The sequence below is a fragment of the Camelina sativa genome, chromosome 18 (genome assembly GCF_000633955.1).
Source record: "Camelina sativa cultivar DH55 chromosome 18, Cs, whole genome shotgun sequence".
NCBI classification, from domain to species: domain Eukaryota; kingdom Viridiplantae; phylum Streptophyta; class Magnoliopsida; order Brassicales; family Brassicaceae; genus Camelina; species Camelina sativa.
Genome location: NC_025702.1, coordinates 6703027 through 6722138, shown reverse-complemented (window position 1 = coordinate 6722138; position 19112 = coordinate 6703027). Strand labels below are relative to the sequence as shown.

General features: G+C 43.8%; 3 protein-coding genes and 1 long non-coding RNA gene across 4 annotated transcripts in view; 1 reads left to right on the top strand and 3 right to left on the bottom strand.

Moving 5' to 3' along the window:
• LOC104763195 (ATP-dependent DNA helicase PIF1-like) lies at positions 2104-3516 on the bottom strand. The gene has a single exon (XM_010486604.1). It carries the CDS (start codon positions 3514-3516, stop codon positions 2104-2106), a length of 1413 nt encoding a protein of 470 aa, XP_010484906.1.
• Positions 10010-13579, bottom strand: LOC104760731. The gene is made up of 5 exons (XM_010483689.2): positions 13452-13579; positions 13272-13377; positions 13063-13187; positions 12882-12963; positions 10010-12228 (listed from the first exon to the last, which is right to left on the bottom strand). The coding sequence occupies exon 5, from the start codon at positions 11276-11278 to the stop codon at positions 10364-10366; it is 915 nt and encodes a 304-aa protein (XP_010481991.1). The 5' UTR covers positions 11279-12228; positions 12882-12963; positions 13063-13187; positions 13272-13377; positions 13452-13579; the 3' UTR covers positions 10010-10363.
• LOC104760730 lies at positions 13604-14532 on the bottom strand. The gene is made up of 4 exons (XR_762999.2): positions 14340-14532; positions 13945-14218; positions 13765-13870; positions 13604-13680 (listed from the first exon to the last, which is right to left on the bottom strand). It is a non-coding gene; the product is annotated as an uncharacterized LOC104760730 (long non-coding RNA).
• Positions 17520-19112, top strand: part of LOC109130469 (auxin-responsive protein SAUR71-like) — a 2291-nt gene continuing 698 nt past the window's right edge. Inside the window, exon 1 of the mRNA XM_019240044.1 lies at positions 17520-17545. Within this exon, the coding sequence (XP_019095589.1) occupies positions 17520-17545 (26 nt within the window). The remainder of the gene's footprint in view (positions 17546-19112) is intronic.

The window sequence follows — 19112 nt, the reverse complement described above, 5'->3', positions numbered from 1 at the left end:
ATGTACCGTACCGAACGTACGAGCACGGACGGGCGTATCAGACAAAACCCGAGCGATTAAGGATGCGAACGGATGTGAACTAAGGGTGGAAAGGAGTCCACTAAGAGAAGTTGATTATTTTAATCTAAGTGGAATTTCCACTAAAATTATTTTAATTAAGAAGAAGTTAGTGGAGTTAGTGGGCGATTAAACTAATCAAGGAAGGTTAGTGGCGTTAGTGGGCAATTAAACAATTGAAGGAGATGTTAGTGGTGTTAGTGGGCGATTAAACAAGTGAAGGCGAGTTAGTGGGAATTTAGTGGCCAAGTGTTAAGGTTAAAATCGCACAAGTGTGAAATCGCATGCACTAAGGAGAAGCTTCTAAGTTGCCATTTGTTCGCCATGCGGGGAGAGAGAGCCGCATGTCCAGCCACTTGTCTCAGCCAAAACTCACACTAAACCACTATAAATAGGAGCCTTAGGAGCCATTTTCGGTCCTTCCTTTCTCTTAGAGAAAAAGAGAAAGAGTTAGAGAGTGAGAGTTAGAGCGAGAGCGAGAGAGAGAGAGTTCTTCCCGTAGAAGTTCTCTTCCGCGTGTGGTTAGCCAAGTGCCGCCGTAGGAGCTGTTTGTGTTCAGTCCTTGCTAGAAGTCCGAGTAGATTTCGTTCTTCTCAGCCAAGCCAGGTGAGTTTCGAAGCGTGTGATATGGCACATGATAGGTTGGGTTTTGGGGTGTTTTTCTTTAAAGTCTTTGCGGGATAGAGTTAAGCGTTTATGAGAGGTGAATTGCTTAGGATTTTAGGTGATAAATCTAGGCGCTTTCGTGGGTTGTTGGGTAGACTCGTTTCTTTCTTTCTAGATTGAGTTCTAGGAAGTTAAGTTTCGTTTATTGCTTGTTTGCATGTTGGTGTGAGGTTGTGTTTAGCACTTAGTCTCTAGATTTATTTCTAGTCTCTTTGTTGCTCGTTTGTGGTTGCATGTGGCTTGTGTGCCTTGCATGTTGCTTGTTTGTGGTCGCATGTTTGCTTGTGTGCATTGCATGCAGTTGTTGTAGCTTGCATGTAGCTTGTGTGCTTTGCAGGTTTGTTTGGTTGTGTGTGAGGTTGTGCAGGAGAAGACTTCCCCAAGGCCGTAATCGGGGCTGATTACGAAGACTCGGAGAGACGGGATTGCAGCCTAAGGCCGAGTATACACGACGGTGTATTCGAGTGCGCCTGTTGAGAGGGACTCGCATGTGATGTTCTATGCTCGCGTGCCTTTGTGGCTGTGAGTATAGGTGTTCACGGGTATGGGGGGAAGTAACGAAGCGAGGAGGCGATGAAGTGATGAGGTGAGGAAGTGATGAAATGGTGGAGTGAAGGAGTGGAAGGCCTTGAAGATGAAGAAGAGTTGTTAGCTTCCGCATGCGTATACTTTGATAGTATACTTGTTGCATTTGAGTGCTGCATGTAGTTGTTGTTAGTTAGCTTGCATGTTGTGTGTTGCTTGCTGGGGTTGGGGTTGGGTTTGGTTTCTTGTTAGGTTTCCGAACTCACTGAGTGTTTAGCACTCAAGACTCCATATTTTTGTTTTGCAGGTAACCTTAGTGGGAAAAAGCCTTAGAGGGGAGCGCAGGACGTTAGGCCAGCCAGCGTAGTTTGTATTGCCTTTGCAAGGTGTTTTGTTGTTGTAATCTAAGTTATCGCTTTTTGGCTCTAGGCCTGGTACCAAAAACGTTAAGAATGTTTTGTGAACTTTTTCGTTAAGTAATGAAAGTATCAAATTTGTTTTATTTAAGTTTTATTTAAGTTGTGTGGTTTTGTTTGGTTCCAGCCTTGTCCGGGCCAACACAACGCGCCAGGCCGCGAGGGTTGCAAAGCCTAAGCAGTCTCGGTCGCGGGCGGAATTGTGCTAGGGAGGACCGGTCGGGAAGTCTGCAGCTTCCGTCCCTCGACTGGACCACCTCGGTGCAGTTCCCATAGTGGCGTTCCGTGGCTGTCCGTGGCCTGCGTGGTCATAGGACGGTTCGGGGGCGTTACAGACGTGCTATGCATTTCAAGTTTCACTGGAGTGAAAAAAAAGTAAAGAAGAAGAAGAGATCAATGACAACATAGCTTACTTAGTAATTGTGAGAATACCTTGTTGTCACCTATATGTGCTGGTGTTGTTGAATACTTCTTTGTATACAATGTTTTTAAGTGTATTTGTTGCCTCCTCCTCCATGTTAAGGACCTTCAACCCTCCTTCTGATGTTACTCGTGATAGCGCCACATACAACTGTTCATGACTGAAAACTGGTTTTATCAAATATAAGCCAACTTTTTCCATACTTTGACCCTGAGTTTTATTAATAGTCATTGCGTAGCTCAAACGTAGAGGGAATTGTCGTCTTTTCAATTTGAATGGCCACTTCTGATCAGGTGGAGATAGTATTATCCTTGGGATGACCACCTTGTTTCCAACTGCTGTACCAGTTAAAATCTCTGCTTCAATGACTCTGGTCCCCAATCGTGTCACTATTAACTTGGTTCCATTGCAAAGTCCTTCTTTTTGATTCAAATTTCGTATAAGCATAATTGGATACCCGACTTTTAGTTTCAAACAATGATATGGCAATCCTGAGATTTTGAGTGAATTTAAAAATTCTGCAGGGTATAGCAGTTCATCTGACTCGTTAGAATCCCCATCCATCTCAATACTGTCTGAACTCAAATATTCCTTTGTGTCGCCTGGGATTTTGTTTTGGAGAAACATATTCAGTTCGTGAGCAGTGTCATTCTTTGGTGTTAGAATGGCCCTCCGTGTAATGTACTCTCGGTCTAGATATGAGGTCTCAAAATCCGAGTATACATCATCCGCTAATTGTGCAATCTGTTTGTGGCCGTTTTGTAGGAGTAGGGTTTTATTTACTTTGATGTCGTCAACCTCGTCGTAGCTCTCACTCTGTCTGTTTCTTTTTCGCGCTCTTCCATCCCCAACTTGAAGAATCCACTGAGCAAATTTGATCTCTTCCACTTTCAGACGCATATTCTTGGTCAGGGTATAGAACTTACATGAATCCCACAGATATGATCTGTTTATTGTTGCTAAGACTGTGTCTTGATGACTGACTCCTGGTATAACGGGTAATATTTGTCGGAAATCGCCACCTAGTAATATCGTCTTCCCTCCAAAGAGTTTATGCATTGCTTTGGGGTCATCTTCCGCCAGAAGATCCCGCATTGATCTGTCAACCGCCTCAAATGCAAAACGATGAGTCATTGGTGCCTCATCCCAAATGATCAAATCTGTTTTTCTTATCAGCTCAGCAAGCATTGATCCTTTTTTGATTTCACACATAGAATGCTCATGTAGGGTTATTGGTATTTTGAATCTTGAGTGGGCTGTGCGGTCTTCTGGGAGAAGCAAAGCTGCAATGCCTGAAGATGCAACCGGCAATACAATCTTTTTCATTGCTCTTAACTTTGTTATTAATGTTCTGTATAAGTATGTTTTCCCAGTTCCCCATGGTCCATTAAGAAAGAAGAATCTCCCGTCTCCATTTTCAATGGAGTCCATCACTCCATCCAAGACCAATCTCTGTTCGTCATTCAAAGTCCCAACGTCAGTTTCAGTTTCTTCCGTTGCGTGTGCTCAATATCATCCGCCATATATCGCCAACAGTGGTGTCCACAAATTCAATGGGCTACTAACAAAACTGTAGATCAAGAGTGTGACAAAGAGACTACGCAGATGGCATGGGAAACCCCACTGATGAGTTTCTTCTAATGCTTCTACCCATTCTTTATCTCCATTAAGCATACCCCTGGCCAAACACGCACCTTTGAAGTCTTCGTAAATTATTCCATCGACAGTTATTATGTCGTCATAACTTGTTGATCCTATGACCATGCCTAGAAGTAGTCTCAAGTAGTACAGCTCACCTACTGTTGGATGGATGTTCACAATCCTCCCGATCGTGTGACCTTCCTTTCTTCTTGTCCACGTTTTTGCGCTTATATTCCACACATACCATTAAGGGAATTGAGCATATGTTAATGTACGTGCGAAAGGGTCTGCTTCGTTCATCTTCATCCACTCTGTGAACATTGTTCTGTCAATCCCAGGGCGTGAGATTACACTGTCAAGACTTTGTTCTGCACCATATGTCACAGGTTGTTGGTTCCGTAAATGCAAGGTTAGGCGCTGGACGGCTGGTTGGCTATAATGAATACTGAAGGCAAAGATACGCCACATCGCCTCACATGCTGATAGATAACGACATTCTTGATACTTTCTTATCTCGTCTACGTCTTCATTTTTTTGGTTGCCACCATCTCCTCCGGTAGAACCTTTTGTCTCCTCTACAACAATGGTCGCCTTGTCAACTCCTTTGGTCACATATTTGAATAAATACTTTATCGCCTCTGTCTTGCAACACCACTCCACATTGATATGGCACTTGTACTTCTTAAGCAATTCGAGATTATGTGGGACAACAAATCGGTTATCTAACTGTGTTCCCCCTTTAGTAATGTAGTTCCTCGAATCAGGCCGACGTCGGTAGGTGACAAACCCTTTATCATCGAACTCTGTTTGACGTGTGTATGGCTTGGGGAAACCTCTGGTGCTGAAACGACCTGACCCGTTTTTTTTTTAAATAATAATAATAATTAACTACGACTAGTGGTCCCATACCCACTAGCCACCTAACCACAATCACAAAACAACAGCGGAATAACAATACCAATTAAATAACCAATAATAGTCCAATATAGAATAACCAATATCCAATCCTAACCATTTCAATGTCAAACAACAGGAAAACAAGGAACCGGCAACCTAGCAAGTTCTAAAGACCAACTCTAGCAACCTATCAACGCCAGACAACATCCAATCGAGTCCCTAGATCATCTTCCTCTTCATTTCCTTGATTCCACTATCACACTTTGCCTTTACCTGCACCACAAACACAAATTGAGATGCATGATTATTTGATAAATACTCAGTGAGGCAATCCTCCCATCTACTGGGCTATACACACAAGCAACAATGACTCCAATGTTCCAAACAATCAACAAACAAAACACACAAACCAGGAAAACGAACATCGTCACACTGGAAGGGAGGTGTCGACCAACACCAGCCTAGTGTCGACCGACACTGGCATTGGTGTCGATCGACACTACCCCACAGTGTCGATCGATGCCCATTTTTGCTGGCGTCGACCAACACCAAGTGGTGTCGATCGACACTCCACCTGAAACTGCGATCCGCACGAAGCCGAGAGTCGAATCTGGCTTCCCAATCTCCTCCAAATCATCCAATACTCAAAACCCATGCCGGAAACATCATTAGGAACCTGTATAATCCAATCCCCAGCAAGAAAACACACAAAAACAACAACAAACAAGCAAGAACAAGGAAATCAAGGGCTTAGATTAGCCATGGTCATTGACTCACCTCTTTGCACAAAGATTCAGAACAATAGCAATGAATCCAACCCTCCTAGCAAGCTTATATCTCCCCCTTAGCCTCGAATCTCCCAAGAACAGCCAACAATCTTCTCAAATATCACCAAAATCTCAAGAACAATCTTTTTCTCTCTTTTCTCTCAAAAACAAGAGAACGGCGACAAACACAACTTGCCAAAACCCTCTTCTGCGACAAAACACCTAAATAGTTCGGTTCAATGGTTTTCCCTAAACCAAACCGGTTCAAATCGATAATTAAATCGATATAATCGAACAAGAATAAGTGGTGTCGACCGACACCACATGGGTGTCGATCGACACCCACCCCCAAAACGCAGAGTTTTGGTTCGCGGGCGTTACAATTCTCCCTCACCAAAAAAGATTCGTCCTCGAATCTCGAACAACTCCCAGTCAAGGACTCATGTGCTACCGAATCCACGACCCGCACCCCTCCGACTGATATACGAAAGGTCACCTCTAGGTGATAGACTCACGCTCCAGGCGTTATTTGCTCTCGACTTTTGGACTCACCTTTTTTTTACTCATAGGCCCAAACCTTGAAATTTTATTGGCTCCACATCAGACCGAAGTCTGCATGCCATAATATTGGCTCCTCATTGGACCTAAACCCGCATGCCATAATGTATATAAGGGAGTCCAATACTCGTCTCTCGGGTTGCCACCCTACAGCGCGCCCCCGGATTGTCATCCGAAGTCGATATCCCAGCCATACTCCCAAGCCACAAAGTCTTAGAATATGACGGTACTAGGAGAACCTAAGTTCCCCAAAAGTCTCGAGCAAAAAATTCTGAACACGTCTGAGTCCTATCCCTATCCAGGTTTCCTTCCCGTGGCTCGCGTAAGACAACACAATGTCCTACGAACCACATATCCCCTCAGTGGAATACCTCATGACCACACAAGAATCATCTCACTGCCCCACGGGCCGCCACGAAGGCCAAACAAATGTCCTAAACAGGACCGCCACAAAGGCCAAACAAATGTCCTAAACAGGACCGCCACAAAGGCCAAACAAATGTCCTAAACAGGACCACCACAAAGGCTAAACAAATGTCCTAAACAGGATCGCCACAAAGGCCAAACAAATGTCCTCAACAGGACCGCCACCAAGGCCACTCGTCCCGAAGGACCGTCATGAAGACCATTTGTCCCGAAGGACCGCTTCAACAGGCACTCTGGCACACAATGGCTAAACAGCCCGCCACGAAGGCCACACAATGGCTAAACAGCCCACCACGAAGGCCACACAATGGCTAAACAGTCCGCCACAAAGGCCACACAACGGCTAAACAGCCCGCCACAAAGGCCACACAACGGCTAAACAGCATGCCACAAAGGCTACACAAGCCCTCCCCCAGGCTCTCCGCCACCAAAAATGGACAAATTCTAACTCACATAAAACTTTCCAGTTTTAGCACTTACCACTCTTGGAAACTTTCCACTTATAGCAACTTCTAATTCAGGGAACTTCCCTCCAAGCACTGCCTTGCGGAAATTTTGTACCCCAAACACCACCTTATCTTGTTACTGAGTCGCACAACCAACCACCCCAAGCGACCGAGTAACAATAGAGATGGGCTGGAATACTCAATTCCCGCTCCAGCCACGGACTATAGATGGGACCAGGCTAGGCAAGCTCAAGTCGTGGCTTGCTTCTCATACCACTTCTTAAACCTTGCCTTCATCCTCGCCTCAGGCTCCCAAGTCTGCTCCTCAACACCATCACAGTCCCAAAGGACTCTCATCNTTGTCCCGAAGGACCGCTTCAACAGGCACTCTGGCACACAATGGCTAAACAGCCCGCCACGAAGGCCACACAATGGCTAAACAGCCCACCACGAAGGCCACACAATGGCTAAACAGTCCGCCACAAAGGCCACACAACGGCTAAACAGCCCGCCACAAAGGCCACACAACGGCTAAACAGCATGCCACAAAGGCTACACAAGCCCTCCCCCAGGCTCTCCGCCACCAAAAATGGACAAATTCTAACTCACATAAAACTTTCCAGTTTTAGCACTTACCACTTTTGGAAACTTTCCACTTATAGCAACTTCTAATTCAGGGAACTTCCCTCCAAGCACTGCCTTGCGGAAATTTTGTACCCCAAACACCACCTTATCTTGTTACTGAGTCGCACAACCAACCACCCCAAGCGACCGAGTAACAATAGAGATGGGCTGGAATACTCAATTCCCGCTCCAGCCACGGACTATAGATGGGACCAGGCTAGGCAAGCTCAAGTCGTGGCTTGCTTCTCATACCACTTCTTAAACCTTGCCTTCATCCTCGCCTCAGGCTCCCAAGTCTGCTCCTCAACACCATCACAGTCCCAAAGGACTCTCATCAAAGGAATCTTCTTCTTCCGAAGTTCCTTGATCCTCCTCTCGAGAACCCTCACTGGTCTCGCCTCCAAAGTCATGTTGGGCTGAAGATCCTCAGGGATCTTAGCCAACAACTGGTCATCCTCACGGAGACACTTCCGCAACATAGACACGTGGAAAACCTTATGAAATGCATGCATAACCTCAGGTAACTCCAGCCTATATGCCACTGGTCCAACTCGCTCACTCACTCTGAACGGACCCATATACCTCGGACTCAACTTAGTCTCAGTCAATGACCTCTTCGGACCCCGCAACATAGCCATCTTGAGGTACACTCTATCTCCAATCTGAAACTCAAGGTCTCTCCTCCTCCTATCGTCATAACTCCTCTGCCGATCCTGAGCTTCCTTCATGTTCAGCTTGAGAACCCGAATCTTCTCTGAAGTCTCCTGAACAAAATCTGCCCCGTACATGCTCCTCTCTCCCACCTGAGTCCAGCATAACAGTGTACGACACAGCCTCCCATACAAAGCCTCATAATCTGCCCCGTACATGCTCCTCCCCCACCTGGTAACTATTGTTATAAGCAAACTCTACCAAGCTCAAGTGATCTGCCCAATGGCCACCCCAATCCAACACACACATCCTCAGCAAATCCTCCAACGTCTGGATCGTCCTCTCTGACTGTCAATCTATCTGGGGATGATAAGTTGTACTCATATGCAACTTAGTGCTCATCTCTGCCTGAAATGCCTTCCAGAATAACGAAGTGAACTTGGAATCCCTATAAGACACAATACTCGTTGGCACCCCATGCAACCTGACTATCTCCTTCACATACTTCTTAGCCAAGACTGCTCCTCCATCAGTCTTCTTAATGGCCAGAAAATGTGCCGACTTAGTCAACCGGTCCACATGACCTAGATAACATCAAACAACCTGGACACTAGCAAACCCACCACGAATTCCATAGTAATCATATCCCACATCAACTCTGGAATGGGAAGACTCTTCAGCAAACCACCAGGTAACGATGCTCAGCCTTCACTAGCTGACACACATCGCACCTCGCAACCCAACTAGCCACATCCTTCTTCATCCCGACCTAGTGATAGTACCTCTTGAGATCTTGGTACATCTTAGTCGCTCCTGGATGAATAGAGAACATGCTAGCATGAGTTTCTCTCAGAATCTCCTGCCTCAACTCCTCATCCTTGGGCACACAGATCCGCCCATGCACCAGAATAGTACCATTAGCCAAAACCTGATACTCTGAGTCAACATCCTTTGAGGCATTCACCAGCCCCAAATCCGACTCCTGAGCCAACCACACTCTGCTCAACAGATCTGCTCGATCAGCTGTAACCAAACCCAACGTGATGTGAACCCAGGTCGTGACTGGTTCACGAGGACATACAAACGTACGAACGGATGGTCGGACGCGGCGGACGCTGCCGTTAAACGGATGTACAGACGCGACAGATGGATAAGTGAGCGGATTGAACGCGGATGCACTAGAGAGTCACAAGGAGATACTCGACTCGTTCGGCTCTAGTTAGGAAGCGGATGGAAAAGGACGCTGCATACGGACGGACCGACGGTGATTCGTACGGTCGTACGGATGCAGCGGGCGAACGGACGGTGGATTGAGTCGATGACACACGGGAGATGGCACGGCCCGTGATACGGTCGGACTAGAAGATCTTGAACCTTCTAGGGTTTCTCTAGAGCCAAGTCCCGGACTTTAGCGGCAGAGAGGAGTGAGACAAGAAACAAAGATTCTCTCTTTGGGAAATTAATTCTATATTCAAGTCTGCCTTTTACAATGAGGCTTTAGGCCTTTGTATAGGCAAGCTTACATAAGGGGGACACTAAAACCCTAGACGCGCGGCCATGATCTGAACCATACACTTGGCCATAAAGTAAAAGCAAAAATAAATCAAAGCAAAGACCAATCCAACGGTCATAAGAGAGTTGAAAGGAAATAAAAGAAAGAAAGGAAAGAGATAGGATTGCCACATCATTGGTGGGACGTGGCTGATAGGATCTTCACTTCTTTGGCCCATTATCTTGTCAATGAAAGTTTCCAAGTCATGAGCCAAGCGGGAACGAAGTGGAGATGCACTAGAGCTCGTTGCCTCGTTAAAACCCCTTCGGTAAACCCATTGGGACAAAACCAAAGTAGGAAAAAGAGTACAGCTCCTTCTAATGACTTAGGGGTGTCTTCACACTAGCGTGATGGTGAAGACACACAACTCAAGCTTCCCAAAGCTGGTTGCACCAAAGGCTCTTCATTGGTGATGCTATCCATGAGCCATTGGTGTAAGGTTGGAGCTTGGCTTATCGAATAGATATCCTTGGGACGCATACTATATGATCTTGCCTTGCTCCCCTTGATGATCCTTGGGCCTCGCTGATACCATATTGATGTTCTGGACCGACTTTTATGCTCCTACGCGAGCTGCTAGACGATGGTACCAATGTACCGGTTCTCACCGCGGTACGGCCAGGACCCGGGTTCCATCATTCCCTCCCTCTTGAAAAGGTTTTGACCTCAAAACTCTGCCCAAAATCTGGATCAAAGAGGAAACCAAATCAGCAGCATCAAAAGTTCAACCAAGGTCTAATTTTACCGGCATCAAAAGGAAAAAGTAAGGCCTTAAGAGAAAAGGATAAGACTTCCCCGGTAAGGCCAGCAGCATTGGTCGCTCCTATCCCATCATGAACCTTGGTTGTTTGCGGGGAATCTCCTGGATGCCACACAAAGGTTTGGTCCGCACCGAAGTGGCAAAGATGACTGGCCATAGGTCCCTGTGCGGTGACGGCCTTGGCGCTATGGATGGAGAAAGATGGCACGGTATTGGCAACTCCTAGCCGGAGCATACTACTTGAAGTAGTCAAGAATAATACCGAGTGAAAGAACCCTTCAATGGCCATCTTCGGTTGCTCATCTTGTTTGAAACTCCCCATTACCGAGTGAGCACCGGATAGGGAACTGATCATACGGTCAGAAACTTCTTTGGCGTCGCCTAGTGGTTCGGTACACGTCAGGGGTGTAGAATCACGTACCATGTCCTGCTCCAAGCAAGGCAGTCGAGTGTCGGCTTGGTCTCGATCATGAACGGTAAGGAGTTGACCGATGTTCGCTTGATTGCATGGGCTTGTACCACCGAGTATATGTGCTTGGTGATCCGGCGGCTCGGCTGGCTTCTCTATAATTCCTCCTGGGCTGATGACTCCTTCAGGAACGATTTGTTGATCATGATCCGGTCCTAAGCTCAGCACACGGTAAGCTTGCTCCGTTAGGGCGTCATCCTCAATCAATTCGGTATCCAGCCTGTTCCGCATCAAGTCACCTTGTTCCAGCCGGCATTGAACTTGCAGATCTGGCGTTGGCGAAGACACAAGGGCCGAGTGTTGGTTTCGTGATGATTCTCCATGGGTGTAAGATGTCTCTACTTGGCCCAACATTTCTCCAAGGTGTTGGAGTTGAGATTGGATAGAGATCAACTCGTCCATGAAACTTGTTGCTCCGGGAGAATGCACCAGCGTCCTTGGGGCTTGTTCCCTTGACTTAGCCCAAGGTCCCACAATGCTTGGCTTGGTTTTAGCTCGGCCGCAACTGGACTTGTTGGCCGTTGATGCGCATGGTGACCAGCTCGAAAGATCTTGTGTTCGGGTACGGTACGCACTTGACTTGCTGGATGATCCGCACGGTGACCAGGTCGGAATTTTGCGGGTACGTCTTGGGTACTCCTTCTGCAGCTCTTGGTGATACCGCGGTGGCGCATAGTAAGGACCCAAGTGTTCGCCTTTGGAGTCTTCATCACTTTTCGGCCATGACTCGCGATGAGGTGTGGTTTGTGGAGCTGACGGCCAATGGAGGTTCGGTGTTCCATGCCCTTATTCATAGTCCTTTTCGTACCATGGTTCGTCCTCAGTAGCCTCTGGTTCCGGATCTACACCATGGTGTTTGTCGTACCATGACTCGTCTTCGGTGGCCTCTTGTTCCGGGTTAGTACCATGGTGTTCGTCGTACCATGACTCATCATCAGAGTAAGGATCTTCATGCTCCATACTTGATCAATGTTGAATCAAACACTGGCTAACGATCACGGCCATGGAACTACGTACGGTCAATAGTACGTACGGGCAACGGTGATCAGCTTCGGTACGGACGACAGTGTACGGACGACTGGTACGGACGGTGGCTGCGGTATGGACGGTGGTCGCGGTACGGACGGTGGTTGCAGTACGGACAACGGTCACAGAATGGACGGCGGTCGCGGTACGGATGGCGGTTGGGTACGGACGATAGTGGCGGTACGGACGGCGGTCACGGTACGCGATACGAGCTTAAACGATGATATGCGGATGCAGCTATGATTGGACGTCTTCGCGGGCTGTACGGCCGATAACTCGGCCGGTAAGTCGATGGTGAGGCGGCTATGGTGACGCGGCAATGGTACCTCACAAACAAGAAAAAGAGGAGGGGATTAAGCAAATGATCAAAGCAAACTAAACACTATTATATGGCTAACAAAAAGAATAACAAAACAAACAACTTTAACACAAAAAGCCAAAAGAAGAGAGTAACCAATGATTGGCTAAAGGAGTCACTAAAAGCCAAGGTGACAACTCGCCCATGGACCACAAGGTTCAAAGACAGCTGTTCACGTCCACATGTTGTGGCCTTGACTAAAAGGACAAGAGAGGTGGCTAATCTCTCGACACAAAAAAGGAAACGAAACCTAAACCACACAAAAATTCAAAACGTGGCTTTGACCAGTTTTGAATTTCAAACACTTGGCTGAGAGTTAAAGAGCAAAAAGCAAGTGGTAGAAACCCAAATGACTTTTACCCCAAATACTTACCAAAGAAAAGGTTAAAAACACACTAAATCAACAAAAAGTAAGGCACAAACGAATCTACACCCTAGAAACAGCAAAACAAAAAGCAACAAACCCTAAAGCAGATCTAGCATAAGCATACTAAGAACTCTCAAGAACTCAAACTAGAACAAGCAAGAACAAAAGATGAAGCTAACAACCTAGAGCACACAAATAATGCAAAGGATGATAAAAGATAAAATTTTTATTAGTTTTCTTTTTATTGAAACTACCTTTTAAGGAATTCCTCTGTAATGTTGTTTTCAATATTCCAAAAGAATCTGGTCGAGGCAGTTGCGTTGAGATATAGGTCACCTTAGATTTCGTTGAAGAGGAAAGTGTGAGTAATCAAGGGTGAAAGAGTATATCACATTTAAGAGTTTGTATCAAATAAAGGCAAGGAAAGAGACATACCACGCAGGTTTTTGGGATTCACACCAGTGACGATTACTACAATAGGTTCTTCTTTTAGGAGAGCAACATCTTCACGGACCGTAGATGCTTGGTTCTCCCAGACGGAGACATAAGCGGTGTCACCACTACAAAACAGAAAACAATGGTTAGTCTCTACTCAAGCAATGGTAGGTAGTATACGAATATATAGAGCAGCTTTGGGAACCCACCTGTCAAATACACACGTAAGAATCAGGTTCGACCTAGTCTTCGGTGGAGTTGTGGTTTCGTCGACCTTATCGGCATTCCGAATACATGACACTTGGGCAACAATATCTAGGGTGAAATGAGTAAACGATATATTAGCTGGTTGTATACAAAGCATATATTTATATATATTTTCATTGTACCTGGTAAGATCTCTCCTTTACCCACCAAACTTTGGATGTCCTTGTAGTTTCGAGTGCAGAAATACTCCTAGGGAAAAGATTATTCGTCAGGGTCTAGAACATCCATTGAGGTGTGATCATTGAATATAATCTTGTGCGCGTGGTCAGAANTTCTTCTTTTAGGAGTGCAACATCTTCACGGACCGTAGATGCTTGGTTCTCCCAGACGGAGACATAAGCGGTGTCACCACTACAAAACAGAAAACAATGGTTAGTCTCTACTCAAGCAATGGTAGGTAGTATACGAATATATAGAGCAGCTTTGGGAACCCACCTGTCAAATACACACGTAAGAATCAGGTTCGACCTAGTCTTCGGTGGAGTTGTGGTTTCGTCGACCTTATCGGCATTCCGAATACATGACACTTGGGCAACAATATCTAGGGTGAAATGAGTAAACGATATATTAGCTGGTTGTATACAAAGCATATATTTATATATATTTTCATTGTACCTGGTAAGATCTCTCCTTTACCCACCAAACTTTGGATGTCCTTGTAGTTTCGAGTGCAGAAATACTCCTAGGGAAAAGATTATTCGTCAGGGTCTAGAACATCCATTGAGGTGTGATCATTGAATATAATCTTGTGCGCGTGGTCAGAACGGCGGTAGGAATTTGGTTGCTTCCTGACATCGAAATTAGTAATCATGAAGAGGCAACCCTGTTTGAGTGTAGATCGAAACTTGTGAAGATGCCGTGGGTGGATAGATGCTTGTATAACATTAGCCTACAATAGGGAGTTTGGATTAGATATTAAGAAGAAAATCAAACTAAATCTAGAAATAAACACTAAGGAATTAAATATAAGGACGAAAATGATCCTAATTTGGACAAAAAAAAAACAGAACCTCCTCATCCAGAAGAAGACACTCCACACTCAGAAGAAGATTGTTGCGTTTGAAATCACGCGCATCCCAGAAATGAAGTAGACGAATGACGATGGTAGGTGTGTCTAGGGATTCTGAAATTTCATCGAGCTTGAGATAGGTGAAAGTTGGGCTATCTGTAGGAGAATCTTTGGAAGACATTCTTTTTAAAAAAGGTTAGAGGTAGGGTTGTTTGTGTTTTTATTTTCATGAGGGATGGAAGCAAATATATATATTAAAAGGTAGGGCTTCAAATTGGGGTAGTAATTAGTAAGTTATGATAGAAACCTAACGCATCACAAAAAATAAAGAGAAGGCGTAAAATCAGGTAGGTAATTAGGAAAACAGAGCGGCTAGGCGACCTACCATAACTAAAAGCATTAAGTAAAGGCATATAATCAGGGTGCAATTACCTATTATAGCATGTAAACAGATATGGGATGGAGTCTATGGTTAGAGGATGACGGCGTTAAGGAGGAGAGGCACAAAATCAGGGTGGAATAATCTTAATGGGTGGCAAAACTTAAGGGCATTTCAAATTTAAAAGTTTACCAACCTGGCCTGTGAAGTGTTGAAATATTCCTAACCAGCGAGACCCAGCAACCTGCAGTTAAATGGGAGGAAATAGCAATAAGAAGTGGCCAGTAAAATAACAAAGATGATAGTTAGAGACTCTAATGGACATCTCCTGGAAGTTTAATAAAAGGTATAACTTCTTGGGGACCCTAAATTGAAGAAGAGAAGAAGAAAATAACAGAACAATATTATAGATTTGCTTGCTAAAACCTCTGTTTGGTTTTGGTCTATGGAATGAGATAAGAGAATACCTTCCTCTGCTATTCAAATTTGGCAGTCATTGAGGGTGGTTCCAACTGGGGAAAAAATCATACCAAAGTGTGCTAAATAAGACAGTTTTTGTTAAACAAATCACAGACATATAACAACGGGTGAAACCGGAGAGTAAAAGAGGAATTATTCATACTGATCCCATTAGGAATCAATCATCCTTCTCGGACAATTTAAAACACCCCTAAATCTAAGATGAATGGTTAATTATTCATACTGAAAAGGATCCCACAACCTACTTCACAGATACCAAACACAAGTTTATCTTTACAACCTAATAAAAGTAGTAACGTTGAGAGGATTCTATGGCCAGTTGCGATTTTGAAACATAGCTGACCCGTCCAAAACTTGGAATTACGAGGATGTGAAGTTGAAATCTGGGCTTCTTTGTTTACGAGTTGAAGAATTGAGGAGATCCGGAACGGCAATACGCCGGAGATTATAGCCTGGAGGGGAGGGGAAGTGAGACAGGCGGGGAAGAGAGTAAGCCGGATATGGGTTTCGGAATTTTTGAGTCCCATTAACCCACTTCCAGCCCATTAAGAAATGCATGATATACGGCCCGTTATGTTGGAAAGTTTTTTATGGAACGAAAAATTGAGGAGGTGCCACGTGTCGGGTGGAGGGAGCTCCTCAAAGGATGTAACCCTACTTTATTATATTAGATTATACATACTTAATATATTATAAACCTAATAACAAACTTAGTTTTTAAAATTAACCCGGTACGTATGTACGTACGTATTATAGGTGGTTTTATGCGGGTTTCACCAGTGTAACATGACAGGTTTGAACAATTAGACCAACACTAAAACTATTTATTGAGTTAAAAAATTATATATATATATATATATATATTTATTATATAAACTACAAAATATACCAACATGACAAAGAAAATTACTATACAATAAAAATAAAAATAAATTAAAACACCAATAAATTAAGAAGAAAAAAATATATATATCAAAAATAAAATAAAAAAATCAAAGAGTGTACTGCGAGTTCAAACACAATTGGTGTTGTGCATTTGGAGATTATGATACTTATTTCATGAACATGAATCATGTCACATGATGAAGGCTAAAGAGTTTCACAAGAAATATGAAAAGAAACCTCTATTTTGTATTGTCCAATAAAGGAATAAACATCTACGGGTAATCAGCTGTCGGATAATCGTCTTCTTCAATTGATTTCATGAGTATAAGAGAAACTTTTTTTTGTCGTTTCATGTTTTTTTTCTTTTCATTTTTTTCTTTTTTCTCATCCTTTACAAGATAAAATAAAAATAAAACGGCTATATAAAATAAAAATCTGGTCCATCAAAAATATTTTAATATTCACATTTATTGACCCATTAATATTTACATGTAAATAACTTTAGTAATATTAAATCCAATCTAAGCAATTCAATATTTTATGGTGACTAATTAATAATCATACAATTGACTAATATAATTTGGAGGTAAAAAATAGCAAATGTTTTACATAAAAAATTTGGCAAAAGAAACTGGCACAGACGTGCGGGTCGATCCCTAATTTTTAATAATATAGATATGCAGTAATTCGTCGTCTTATAACAATAAACCATCGACTAGACATAGAATCATATCCAGAAACAAAGTCTCCAAAATTTGATTTTTAATTTTTCACCGTTCGCCCTAATATTTCGCTCCTAGACACTATTATCGAGGCGCCGCGGCCACCATCTCTCTCCGATGCCGGTAGGGCTCCGGCTCGCCGGCGTCGGGTGCTCTCACTTTTGTCGATTCTCTGCTGCTTCCTGCTCTCCCTTCTTTCCTCTTTCAAATCTTTTTTCCCCTTTTATTTTCCTCCTATGAATCTTTTGCAATCCCCGACCAACATCCTAGATCCAGACGATAAAGACCTGCCTCTGCTCTTATATCGAAGGATGTGGTGTCCGGCGAACCTCATCCTCAACTTTTCTCGTCCAGGCCTACCGTAAAAGGTTTCAAAGTCCCAACACCTCCAAATTTTTCGATTCGGTGTGTGCTCCGCCTCTGAAGAACCTCTTTCAGCTACATCATCCGATCTTTCGTTTGAGTGGTTGCTTTACGGAGTATCTTCCTGAGCTGCGTCTTGCCCCCGATTTTGGACTCTCATCTCCCAGACGTGTCACCTCGAGAGTTTGGTAGACCCAATGGTTTTGCCAAATCCTCAAAGGTCTATCTATCAAACTCCCTGTTATCCTATAGACTGTTATTAGCTTGTTTGGTCATACTCGATGTTCGAAGGCTGCATCAGAGAACCCAGTTAGCTAGTGTGTCTTGGATGTACAATGAGTATATTATAACTATGGCGACTTCTCAACTTACGACATTGTCCGTTGGCCCCCATATCTGGAATTACCACGTTTGCTTTAATTCCCTACATTCACACCCCTTCCTGAAGCGCAGGCTATTTTTCTTTGTCCCCGGCATCTGTCGACTGCAAATCCTGTGTGGAATTCTTGATCACCATTTCCATGGCAGAGAGGACCCACCTGGTTTGGTACGACGCTACTTTTATTTTGTGCACCTGCTTTTAGCTTCTTCTCTGGTAATCTTTGTTGTTCCCATTGCTCTGCAACCATTATCTCCTTCGAAGCTCAGGTCTGATTTCTTTTCACCAATGTTCTTCCGATTACAAACTTTGTGTAGAATTCTTGATCACCATTTCCATGGCAGAGAGGATCCACCTGTTATGTTACGGTTCTGCATTTATACTCTGCGAATCCTGGTTTTAGCTTCAACTCTGAAATCTCATTCTCCTAAGGTCCTGAAGTTTCATGGCATTCTAGACCTGAATTCAAATTGTCGAGGATGTGGTTATGGTCTGAGAAGCTTCTCAACCAATAACCACCCCTCGATGATTCTAGATGTTTACTTCAGGTTCCGCATTAGTGAGCAAACATGTACCACCACCTCCATCACCCTCCGGGACTTCGTCCCCCGAATCCATACCTTGGTTGTACTTCTGTTGGTGCTCCTTCTTTCAGTTAGTCCCTTGGCTCTGATTCTACTATCAACGGCACTGTGTCCTTTGACCGTGACCTACTTGTCATCTCTCGAGATCCTTGATGATGTCCAATCCTGCAACCATAATCCAACATGCCTACAATTACTTCTTAGTCCTTGTGTCATAGCTTTCATGGAACCTTGCTTGATGTTTCCTTTATGTTTGTATTTACTTATGGCTTTAAGAAAAGCTTTTTCTTGTAATCGTTTAAACTCTGGGATCTTTTATTTTTTTTATATGTTTTTTATTTGAATGAATAGAATCATCCTTCGTTCAAAAAAAAAAAAAGACATAGAATCGTATCCACACTGGTGTTCAGTCCAGGAGAGATAGACAACCGTTAAAATTCCAAATTGGCAGAAAAAAAGTAAGTGGAAGCCACATGGAATCGGTGATTGGTCTCTGACACTTGCTTCATCATCAAAATAAATGCTATATTTTTGTATGGATATAAAATAAAAATTACAATATTATTCGAATTAAAAAAAAAAAAAAAACGAATTGTCCGCGTAAGACGCGGTTCCACGTTGACTAACGTATGCAAGTATCTTCAAACACTCCCTTTCTTTTTCATAGACACAGGAAGGGGAGACGAATCTGATGCTCCAAGTCCAGCTTTACGTCTTTTTGTAACTCTTAATTTTCAAAATTTAATATTTTACTACCAAAAATATTATTATTATTGTAAAAAGGTGATAAAACTTGTCCTTTGTTTCTTTGCCCCATGAGATCCACCTAAAAAAAGCAAATTAACCCTAAACTAGAGGGTTGATCGTTTTCTTTACAAGATCCAAATAGAAAGACATCTCTCCTCTCTTGACTTCCTTATAGGAAGACTAAGAATAAGATTACCAAGTTATGATATCATTATTGTTGACTTGTGCTCAAACA